The sequence below is a fragment of the Thermobia domestica genome, chromosome 16 (genome assembly GCF_964235325.1).
Source record: "Thermobia domestica chromosome 16, izTheDome1.hap1.1, whole genome shotgun sequence".
NCBI classification, from domain to species: Eukaryota; Metazoa; Arthropoda; class Insecta; order Zygentoma; family Lepismatidae; genus Thermobia; species Thermobia domestica.
This window is the reverse complement of record NC_137469.1, coordinates 60,885,487-60,898,593: the sequence shown is the minus strand read 5'-3', so window position 1 is coordinate 60,898,593 and position 13,107 is coordinate 60,885,487. Positions and strand designations below refer to the sequence as shown.

The window sequence follows — 13,107 nt, the reverse complement described above, 5'->3', positions numbered from 1 at the left end:
TGAGAGGTGACCTCTATACCACTGAGACACCGTGAAACTTATTTGCTACGCAATGTAGACCTAGATGAGTCATTTAATTGATTTCAGTAGCCCTATCACACTTATACAAATTTGAATCAACAATTTTCCTGCTAAAACTAAAAGGTTTCTTTTACATAGCAAAGTACTCATGCGAATTGATACACACAAGTGAATTTAATGTCTTATGTGCATGCAGATGTCAGATGACAAGTCTAATCAATGTTAGATAAAATGAGTACCAAAGTGGTTACTATACTTAGACTTGACGCTCATAAACCTGGGGTTTGATCTACAATGGGAACTCAATATTCATTACCTACATTAGATACGCATGAGATAATTTTTAAATTTATTGCTTCGTCTATAAAGTGGCTAACATTCAACTTAAGGCAACAGAATCACACATAAAACGCATTTTACTTTGAACTTGAAAATCTTGCTTTTCATAAATGAATATGAATACAAATGAATATGAATATATGTTTTTCTTGCATGTTTGTTTATAATTCCACGCTGTTGAACCTTTGAAAATTTTGGAACATAATTACTACCTACCTATTAGTGTTATTAAAATTATCCGAATAATTATTGTTCGAATATTCCTTATTGGAATAAAATTCTTCTTCTCTTACTCGATTATCCGATCATTCAACATTCTAACAATTTTTCGAATGATTATTTCTTATTCGAATCGCGAATTTCGAAGAATCAATTATTCTGATTTTAACAGCATCAGTACGGTATTTACATCAAACAGAGTTTTTATCATGTCATTTACACTAAAATGGATCTCCTAAAGAGAGAGAAAGGACGTCCAAAATTTATGCCAAAAATACGGTGCACTGAATAGTCTAATTGTTATATATGTATTTTTGAAGTGATTATCACTTGGATTAGTCCGGGTTTTCAGTTATTACACTTTGATTGAAATGCGTTTTCTAATTGAAGTAATAAGATTTAAAATTTCCACAAATATAACGTTTGTGGCACCGTTTGAAATAATTTTTTTGAACATGTTTATCATTTGCATGGAACTGCGTTTTCGTTGTTCATTTCGGTCGAAATGCACATCCTTAATCGGGGGGAATATAGATTTCAAATAAACCTATTAGTCCCGTACGAAGAATTTGCATTTGAGCTAGTGCTTAAATAATAATAATAATAATAATAATAATAATAATAATAATAATAATAATAATAATAATAATAATAATAATAATAATAATAATAATAATAATAATAATAATAATAATAATAATAATAATAAATTATGGCGATTGTGTTGTTAATTTCTAATCAATGTTTTTATTTTGTAATTCTGTTTTCGCAGAAGATTGTGACAGTAGTCATTGACCTTCCTGATAGACTAATTATAGCTCACGTAAACATTGAAGAAAGTTCAGCGACTGTTCTGCCTCGCTCCCCTTTCTCTTTTATATCTTTCTTTTCAGAGAATAGTTCCTACGTTTGTGACAAAAAACAGTTCGTTGGCACAAGAGGATAAAGAGTATAAATGTAGGCGTGTAGGGGTTATATTATTATTATAAGCGCTTCATAAAGATTTTTGTTGGATTGTGCTTGAGTTTAATGAATATGTAGGATAACTATGACTGGGGAAAGAGCAATTTACCACCTCTAAAGGATAATTAATTGTTTATCTACAATAGACTAAATAATTTATATATATATATACAAGGGCGGATCCAAGGGGAGCTATAGGGGCTATAGCCTCCCCTTAACCCTCAGGTATACACTGGATAAAATGGACTTAAATCCTGTTTTACATTGGATAAAGCGGCAAACTATGGTTTAGCCCCTCTCTTAATCATATCCTGGATCCGCCACTGTATATATATATATAGGATATCCGAGAAGTCTTCGTACTACTAGATTTAGCATCATGGAGAGCAATGGTAGTGTAACTTTCTTTCTTTTCTTAGTACATACTATAGTTGAGAACCCAGTAAACTGTGTGCTCCTTCGTGCTGTACGAGTACACACAGATGTGCGTATCTTATGCCCGTATTTTCTAAATATTAAAGCTACACTTGAGACGAGGAAGCGCGCCCGCGTGTGCGCATACGCTTTTGATATTGGAACCACTGCTTTAACAGATCACGAACCACTGCTGTTAGTTATGGAAGAACTAAAACACTAAGTCAACTGAGCAGCGTAAAACATGTTGTAAATATTTCACGTAATATCCTGTGTCTGCATTAGGAACTTAGATTTAGTAGAAATAGAATCGGATACACTCAGTAAAATAGAATAGACTGTTCTGCTTTCTGGGAGTCCAACAATGAACAATAGATTTCACATAAAGTGGTCTTTTATTTACCATCTTTAATTGATAATATAATTCAAATTACTGGTATTGCACACAAGCCATATTTAGTGTGTAAAGCAATCAGAGACTACAGATCAATACAAATAAGATTTATTGGAAAAACGAACTGTTTGTATAAACAAATAACTGATTTTCACACATTTATCATCATTGACCTCTTATATCTTAAAAGCTTCTTCATTGTGACATCGTTGTCATATAAACACGTCAATAAGAACCACCTGTTAACACGTTAATCTTCTCAATTAATGAATTACTATTTATCAGTCCTCCAATTTTGCCAAACAGTGTATTAGTCGTGTAGTGTACGAATATATTGATACCTACTAGTCATGTTGTTCATCTGTGTGTAAACAACAAATATGTCACGTAACGTACACATTATGTCCTGACATCACAAGCACACTAGACCAACGAGGTCTGTGAATCCTACAGATATACTCTCTATGAATCGATTGCAATCTGAAAAATATCCATGCGGACGGTCTGATTCAGTTTTACTTACGAAAAATCCATTTTTGAAAAGCAGAAAACCCTAGACGACGCAATAACGGGTTGACCAAGGTGCGAAACATTGAGGAGAATTCCCTCATTCAGGGACGGATCTAGGATGGACTTCTGGGGGGGACGGTGGGTTGTAATACTGCTACTTAGAAATACTTTTAACAGCTCCAAACTCTGGGATGGCTTTTATATATACGCCTCGATCGATCGCCTCCCCTGGATCTGCCACTGCTCTCATTTAATATTTTTGGATAAAAAATTCCTCCACTAATAACTAACCAGGAGTAAAGTTGTCAGAAGTTTCCAAATTAATTACAATAATTCATATGTAATTAAGACACATTTAAGACGTAATTAATGAGTAAACTAGTAGTTAGCAGTATCTTTAATCTCACATCCTTTACTAAAATTTAAAAGAACGTGTGTGTATCTCTGTCGTTAAATTTTCGCATAGAAAGGCAGATCTAATCACGTACAAAGTTTTTTTCGAATTTCGACTCGTTGTCGCTATTGTTATCATGCAATCCGTGGATGATCGTGATATTCTTTTGTTTTGTCTTAAACTTTTAAACCTATCTCTGGATATTGCTAACATCCCCAATTGCGGTATCACCGTGCACTTTATGAAACCGGTTATTGCTGTTAGCAGTTGAACATCTTTCCGTTGCCAAGAAGTAAATTTCAGCTCTTTGTTTCCAGTTTCGAATTCATATTCAGAAACTAGATTCGGAGATAAAATTACATCTACAGGGTGGCCACAAAGTCTCGTTCCCCCTTTAAAAAAAAAGTAACATAAACCGCTAAACGTACGTAAATAACTACACGGAAAGAACTGCATGACATGAACAACAATGCTTTCGAGAAGTTTTATTGAGATAGGAAACATTAAATGTCCAAAGGATCAATCTGTCGACCATCATTCTTATAACAAAGGATAATGCGGTTCCAGGTTGTATGCGACATTTTGCGGAACATTGCAGGTGTATAGGGATGCGCACGAGACAAGATTTGAGGCTATCTCGTCTCGAAAATGTGCTGTAAAAGTGATGTCTCGACTCGAAAAACGTATATTTTTCTATTGGAAGAGCTGTGTCTCGACTTGAATTTTCTCAGGAAAATTCTGTCTTGACTCGACTCGTGCGCATCCTTACAGGTGTAACTTGAGTGAAAGCTTGTTTCACAGTTTCTGTCAGTTCGACTGTGGTATCGTAATGGTTTTGTGCAACGATACCCTTTATGAACCCCATAGTACTCGTACATTATCACAGGTAGTGAGGTCTGGGCTTCCTGATGGCCAGGCAAGTAGTTACTCTCATGCACACAACAACCTGCAATAACACGTTCTTCAATACTGTAACTGGAAGTATCAGGCATCGTTCACACAATCTGAAACAATGGAAAAACCTTACATTAACATTTATAAAGGGAAAACTTACATTAGCATTTATCATGGGGTAACGAGACTTTATGGGCACCCTGTATAAATAAAGGAACAATCACTTTATCTTATATGTAACCGATTAAAATAGTCATAATACTCATGTACTTTCGTGTAAAAAATGTTACTACTTGATTTCCCTTCGTATTTTAACGGTACTCAGTGAATTACAGTATTTCTTTACAATAAAAATAAGCAGAAGAAGATAGGAAATATATAAGCTCAATTGGATGATCAGAAAAATGAAGTATGATTATGAATACTTAATTGATAACAAAAAGCCATACTGTAAGCGAGACTCAAAACTCTCGATTGTCTTGTCTTGCGCTTTACAGTCCAGCACCGCACAATATTTGATCATGTCATCGACCAGACCTAATGTTTTCAACAAGCTTACACCGTCCTACTTTTCCTTTATGTTTATTTCTGGGAGCCAAGAAAAATAAGTTACAAGGAAACATGAGTTTGTGTGGTCAGTTTCAATATAGCCTGCTGCTTATTAACGTAATAATTATCAAGTTAATTAGATATTTTGACATCTAGAGAACAGTTCAATAGATAATCCAAGCAACAAACAAGGGAATCTTCCATACTCTCAAGGTTGATTTTTTTTTTTTTTAATCGGTGTAGACGCAAACCATATTAAGTTAGTACTATCATTAAAGCACGATCATCCGTAAAGTTCCGCAAATAAAATAGAAAAAGAAATGTAGTTCACAAGAGATTCCAAATCAAAAGATTGCATAACATATCCCAACTTGTTTACTGCTTTAAATGCCGGACAGCTGAAAAGTAACTGACCCACGCGAGGATTTATAGCAATGGAAAAAAACCAACACAACTTTCTCAATATATTGAATCAGATAGTCGTCGATCCCGTTTTACAGCATTATCAAGACAAGTGGGCAGTAAAGAGAAAGTTTTTGATTTCTTTACAAGAAATTACTCTAAGTCTGGCTGAAAACATTAATTGAAGGATATTTAAAATTAAAATGTAATGATAATTATAGGTTATCATGTATCATTAACCATAATGAGTATAGTGTCCAATGGCTCAGTGGTCCCTAGTTTGATCTTATACCATATAAATTTCTGATTATCAACATCGTTTCCATGGAATTTTCTCCCATATTCTCATTCCACCAAATTATTTCATATTCATTCACTTTCATCAATCATCCGTCTCTTTTAGCTTAAAGGGCTTAAACGTGGGACGTTACACAAGAGATTAAATTTCATTTTTCCTTTCATAGTGTGTACCAGTGGCGTAGCGTCCATGGAAGGTGTAGAAACGCCAATCCTCTTAAATAAATATGGTAACAAATTAAAATAAACATTGCAATAATAATTTAAGAATAATACATTATAAATAACAATTTCTTCTAAATATAAAATTACGCTACACTGCTGATGTGTACTGTATTCTTGCGAATGTCCCAATGAAAACTTCATCAGTGTTGCCAATGGATGTCTTCAGAAAGTATTTAAAAATGACTGATCGGTTTCTCCATTATTTTACATGTATAGGCTGTATATTCGACAGGAATTTTCGGTTAACCAAAACTGTCCGCCAAACTTCAAGCACGTGAAGTATTCATATAAACACAAGATAACTGTTCAACAATTATACACAAAAACTATGTAATTTTTATTGCATCTGATGTCTGGATGCCTAGAGAACAAGAATTTTTAATATCGGTACAGTGTGTAAACTTTAAAATATGGAAGAACTAATTACCAAATGCACGGCAGTTTTGTGTTTATTTAACTTGAACATTTTAGGTAAAGTATTCATTGTAAATAAATGCGGGTAAACAGGTTCGCAATCCAGATTGGAATTGTCAGCCCATTTCTGCAAATTTCCTGTTGGTAATCCTAACAATGACCATTGAACGGAGCAATAAGTATGTTGTAGTGCGTGAGCACTGATCAATGTGCGAATTAGGAAATTAATACAAACAGTATGAAATTATAAGCTGTATTTTTGTGATTGTATCGAACGTTCTCATTTGCCATTATATATCTAAGCCTAATCATAAAATTAATATTGTTTGTAATGTTATAAAAGGTTAAGTTGTGTTAACCGACAACTATAATAATTCTTCGGTATGTATCCACAGGGGCACGCGTAACCCAAATTGGAAACTACTGATCTGTAATAATAAAATACGTATGTAATCGTAAACATCAATACGCACTGTACGTCACTCAGACCGTCGGTCTGTAATCAATTACGCATGCAATTACATAAACTTAGTATTTTCTTTTAGATTATTTTCGAGAAATTTCCTGTAGCATATTAAGTAAAATCCAAACATACTACGTAAGACATATAGAACGTATGTTAACCTATCTATTAATTTGATAAGTTCCCGTCGAATATCACGAGAAAGACAATGTTAGAATTATTATTTTTTTCTTTATCTCAATTCCAAACTTCAAGTAAAGAGGAACTAAATAATTGGTTGTGAAGTGTTGTGATTAGCAGTCCCACTGATAATTAGTAATGTTTGATTAAATAAGAATATAAAATTGGAATTGATCAACCAAGTAAGGCTATACAATTAATGTGTTGCTACACGTGCCAATGATAATCATGCATGTGATAGACCTTATGCAGTTTAATGACCTCTCATTAACAGTTTTTACGTATTTGTCTAATAAAACAATAATGGTGTTATATATGGACGATATGATCTAGGGGACAGTAGCTGCGATTTCGTAGTAAAACTGACGGAGAGTAATAGTTTGCAATTATAAAGAGGAGGAAAGAGGGCATATTATGTTCAAATACCTTAGACTGTAATGTGTCACACTCACCTTCTGTTTTGGCGCGTTAAGCGTTTAACATCTATCTTGCCTTAAGTTCATTAGGCTATATCAGAATTTCTGGAACTAATTAAAACGTACGTAGTTTACTCTAAATGTTTCAATGATAATTCACAAAATATTTATTTAAACTGAAATATAAATTTAAACTGGTGTATTTTCCAAAGAGTTTCTACATTTGCCTTTCTATTTTTACAAAATTCCTTCTTTATAATTGAGAATACATCTAGTATTAATGGCTTCTTGCATATTCTATCTTTTACTGCTTAAACAAACATGTTTATACGTGTCTGGCCCAAGGATCTTATAAAAATAGAGGATCTGCCCATATATATCTTCATCCTATTAAATCAATTAAGCCAAAAAACAACTGAGAATCGGCACGTCTGATTGGCTACTCTCGTTTATGCCATCGTGTGATTGGCTACTTTCGTTTTCGCCATGATTGTTGGCTCAAAACATTGCGATCCTATTGGGCGGAGTGGGCAGAGTAGGGGTGGCGAAACTGTGACGTATGGCTTCAAGATTTTGTTGTAAGGGCAGATCCTCTATTTTATAAGATCCTTGGTCTGGCCACTCAACTTTACAACATAAATGTTCACATCTGGCCATATAAAAAAATATAAGACGATACGGACTATTTTCCATATCAACCTTTGTTAATGTTATCGTTATAAGTGCTAGTCACTGGATGGGCAAAATAAGTACAGACATCAAATTACCTAATTAAAACAATGATCTAATTAATGGGGGCAAGATGGGTTAGTAGTAGACCATTAATCTGGTATAAGGGTTCCTGGTTTGATTCTCTTACTTCTCACAGTGCGATTTTTCAATGTATTTTATATAAAATCTTTGAAATGAAATTAGTTTAACGTTTCTCTTATAGATTCTTTTAACCCTGTAAGCTAGAGAAGGTGAATGACTTCTTATTTTAGAGTGGAGTTTAACGTTTCTTTTCAACTCAGAACTTATAATAAGAGACATAGACCTACAGTTTAATATCAGAACTGACCCATGTGAGGTCCCGCGGCAAATGAATTGCAAATGATAGCTGCAGTAGTGGTTCTAGAAGGTAAAAACTGAAGGGAGGAGCAACCAGAACCCAGACTATGATAGCTATATCATGAGTTTACTATAAACTTTCAAAAATATATAAATAATGCCTTAAATAATTTTAGGTACTAAAAAACTGGGGGCCTAGGTCACGGCCCGGGGCTAGAACCGCCACTGAATGGATGAGGAAACCAAAGAGGCAACGGAGTAAACGATAACAGCATCAAATCTGGGCACACTCATTAGCTTTCTCATTCTACAATGATTCATATCACGATCGATCTGATCGAAACACAGCCTCTTTAAGAGAAATGTAACATGCTTCATAGGGAGGTGGGTCATAGCCGTGTAAAGAGATCCTTGAACTTGTAAAATGTCTGTGGGAGACAGATCTTTTTCTTCCTTGATAACCATTTGTGCATTCCGTTTACGTTCTGTCATTTAGTATCATAGTCGACTCTACATTATATGATTACTGATAGAGGGCGTCGGATCCACAGTTCCTATCACCTTGTCCTTAGGATTTTTATCCAGTCTTCAATATTAAACGATTATTTTATTTACCATGTGCTTGACGTCAGCGCGTGGGATGATGAATTGGCTCTGTGTGTCATCTTATTCCTTTTAATCAGATTAAAAGCTCTCCACGCTTTAAGGACATGAGCTACCCTTTAAGCAGAATAATCACGTGGTTCCAGGAGATTCTGTATTGTTTCATCATCTCTGGATATTACTACTGTATTTTATGCGTTGAAGTCAAACCAAGAACGTCTCGAGTTCCACATAGTTGATTCTGTCCATGTATCATCCTGCTAAAAGTTTTACATGTGAGTATTTGTTTCATTAATACAACATAAGAAGTGGGAAGGGTCTGAAGGAAGAAGTACAACTTTTGTGATTTCATGTCTTATATATAGCATGTATTGATCTGGATCTGGTAAAACACGTAAACATTATCAGGATAAAAAAAGTTTCAAGTTTTACGTCCCACGATTACACCGGCTAGGCTAAAGGATATGGTGATAATGAGTAATGAATGAAACGGTGGAATTAATAAAGTGGGAGGAAACGGGAGAGCTCCGAGAAAATCCACGTACACGGTGTTTGTCCACCACAAAGTTCACTTGGCACGAGCTTGGGTGAACCTCTACCACTGAAACACCGGCGGCCCCCATTTTCAGGATAAAGTTATACCTTGGGGAAAAGGTTAGAAAATAAAACAGCGTCTGTTGAATGTGTCATACATGTTTGTTTTATGTCTGACGAACTTGTCCTGTAAGGCAGTAGCCAGTAGCAAAGTTGAAATTTAGTTCGGAAAATTATCGATGTCGATTAGATTTTTATCATATGATGGCACTGAACATGATAGCTTATATTATTTCTAATTAGTGGAAAGTACCATACTTATTGCCGGATCTTGTACGGAGATAATCTATCTGGACCAACCTTTCCCTACGCATTACCCAGAGTTTCCTTGTTAATATGGATAGCATACGCAACGCACCGTCGATGCCAAATAGTTGGGAATTGTTCCTTGACATTTCTGATATAGTTGGAGATAAATGTGATGCTCGTTGCACTTATCACATTAAATTGTACGAGGAACATAAAACACTCATTCCTCTTATTTAAATGGTCATACTATAACTATGAGAATTATATTTTGATTTTTAATATGTAGCATGTTGAAAAACTACATAAATAATTGTTAGTGAACTAAAAGTATATTTTAAAAGAGAGAGAACGGTGGTAATCAATTAATGATAATAGTGGATAAAAAGCTCTTGTTACACAACAACTAAGAGTTTTACTCGTATTTTACAAACCATTTTATTTTAGCACCTAAATACGACGGCTTCTGGAATAGTTTCTAAAAGCTACTACTAACAGTGGCGTCATGTTCCGCTATTATAAAATTCTGAAGAATAGCTGTTTCTATGTTTAAATTATCTTTGACCATTTGTTTTAAGCTATTCGTTTCTTTTTCGCAGCAATTTGAGAGGTAGTTCTGTGTGTGAGAAATGGAGATTTCTCTAGAACACTTTCGAGCAATTATTTCCAAAGTAGTTTAACACAGAAACAATCATCCAGCGACTTCATTTGGCATTTGAAATGAAACACCATCCAATAAATACGTATACAATTGCTTTTCCAAATTCCGGTGTGGTTGCACTTTTCTCAGTTTTGAATTTCGTGAAGAGCGTCCATTCACATCTGTTCTTGGCAGTAATAGTGATACTGATATGAAATGATGGAGATGGATCGTCATGCGACATACCGTGAGATTCAAGTATCATTGAACATTGACATGAAAGCAATACATACAATTTTGCATGCTCACCTGAACTCGCGGAAAGCTGTAAAACCATCGGATCCCAGACAACTTAACCAAAGCTATAAAAGTGTCTCATGAAGCAAACATGTTCAGTTAGTTGGCGAAACTGTTACAGCGGCTGGCGAAACTGCTACAGTAACAAACAAGTTACAATGTTGAAGTGTCTGATGAAGCCAATATGTTCAGTTAGTTGACGAAACTGTTACAGCGGCTGGCGAAACTGCTACAGTAACAAACAAGTTACAATGTTGAAGTGTCTGATGAAGCCAATATGTTCAGTTAGTTGGCGAAACTGTTACACATTTATTATTTTTAAATAAATGTTACTTTGCACAGTGATTTGCACTTCTAGTATATAACAATATACATTTTGTTTTCATCCACTTGTCATTGGACTTCAGCTTCCATGAGGTTAGATCTGGGAGGTCTTATTTCACCTCCACTCTGTTTCATTTTCGTCTTTCATTCGATTTCTCACTGAAAATTCAATGACAAGGATTATAGAGGGTGTTTCAAAAGTCCCCTGACATAGGGTAACTGTTATTATCAGAGTTACAACAAAATGTAAGAGGAAAAACCATCTCCAAATATGATGTTTTCAATCTAAAGTGAAGGAATTTTGTAAATCGGAGGAGCCGTTTGGGCTGTACACTCTTTATGGACCCAGTGTGAAGTGAAAATGCAACGCTACCATTTACCTGGACTCACAACATAAGTAAATGAAGTTACTGTTTGAAATGAAGGTTAGCCATTGACACTTTAGCGTAAAAGACAGTAACTTCATTCACTTATATTGTGGGTCCAGGTAAATGACAACATTGCATTTTCATTTAACATTAGGCGCATAAAGAATGTACAGCCCAAACGATTCATTCGATTTAAAAAGTTCGTTCACTTTAGATTGAAAATTCCATATTTGGAGACGGTTTCTCCTATTACATTTTGTTGTAACTCTGATAACAACAGAGTTGCTCTATGTCAGGGGACTTTTGAGACACCCTGTATATCCGTATATATATCCAATCTGGATCATACTTGGTACAGTGGTGGATCCCGACCTGCTGTACAAACTTCTGACATATTATGGTGTGTAGGTTCTTGGTTCCTAAGTTACACGTAAAGTAAAAATCAAATGAAGGATAATTTTCTTTGTTTCCTTTCCTTTTCTTTCCTTTCCTTTGCTTTCCTTTTCTTTTCTTTTTACAACTATGCGTAAGTTTTACTCATCAATAACTGAAGAAGATTTACATTGTTTCAAGTGACATTCACAGGTCATCAGGCGGACTCATGCTGTAGTTTATAATGGTTAAAAGGTCATCTATTTGAAATTCCCAGTAGTATATATTTTAATCACGCTCAATCCTAGTCATAGGAGCTAAACACGCAGTTCTGAAGTTGAAGTTATCCGTTTCTCGCCTCGTAGCATACATATAGCACAAATCAAAGAAGTGCTGTTGTTGGTCCTCCCGCGGCTGAGCATGCTAGCGAACGGACTAGTAATGAAAATTGCTTTTAGCGTGGGTTCAAACCCACTCCAAGGAAAGTTTTTTTTTTTTTAAAAAATCATAATACTTTTATCATTAAAATAAGATTAAAATAATGTTCATTTGCCCGTGTACGTAATATATAATGCATAAAATGTGATTTACTTACGTTACGAAACATAACTGAGCGAGCGTCAGCGAGCAAAGGCGGTGAGAATCTCCGCAGGGCTCGTTTTGTTCCTCCTTTACCCCCATGATAATACTACGTGACATTACGTCACACTCTGGTGGTCCAACTTCGAACCTCATTTGCTTCCTTGTGACCGAAGTGCATATTTTTAAAGGTTAGCACGTAAAAAAAAAAAAAAAAAATGCTTCATGTTCTTATGCAATGTAACCCAAACTTAATTATATATTTATTTTTATCAACACACAAAGTGACAATTTTCTTCTATTACTATTATACACAGTACATGCACCAGGTTTGGACAATCGCAAACTGCAACCAATCAGAAACGTGTATTTAGTTTCTATGTCTAGGGTCGAGCGTGAAAGAAAATGTTTTCGCGTAAAATTGCATTTGCACCCTACAGGTAACGAATTGCACTCTACAAATATGTATGTAGGTTTCTGATTTACTGTATGAATGTAAGAGAATCTGAATATGAACGTCATTCACAGTGGATTAAAAAAAAAGACGAAGAAATTTGTATTTCTACGAGTTATATACAGAAGAGACGTTAAATATCCTAGGTGATAAATGAATATACTTTGACTTCTTTATATACACAATCTTTTAACTTTTGATTGTTTGTGTTATGGCGGAGAATATGTAGGAAGAGAAAGAGGAGAAAGGACGTCACCAGTGTCAAGGTGAACCAGGACGAAGTCACGTGTTTATACCATAAGTCCTTTATGGAACACTTAACAGTCAAAGCAAAAGAAATAAACAGAATTACGTGATGGTGAAGAAACAAATTTCAGTATTTGTGTTATTTCAAGGTTAGGAATTTTAGAAATTTTTGAACGAAAATTTATAGAAAGTTGATCATTGTTTATTTTATCTTTTATTTTAGATAAGTCTTCAGCATTA

General features: G+C 34.8%; 1 protein-coding gene across 5 annotated transcripts in view; it reads left to right on the top strand.

The window, feature by feature from the left end:
* The window catches only part of LOC145673082 (uncharacterized), a 91,760-nt gene that overhangs the window by 56,101 nt on the left and 22,552 nt on the right, over positions 1-13,107 (top strand). Inside the window, exon 1 of one of the 5 annotated variants that reach the window (XM_081742437.1) lies at positions 8,951-9,022. The exons of the other annotated variants lie outside the window; for them this stretch is intronic. Coding sequence (XP_081598563.1) covers positions 8,995-9,022 — 28 coding nt within the window. The 5' untranslated portion in view covers positions 8,951-8,994. Of the gene's footprint in view, positions 1-8,950; positions 9,023-13,107 lie in introns of those variants that run through there. 5 annotated transcript variants of the gene reach the window in all.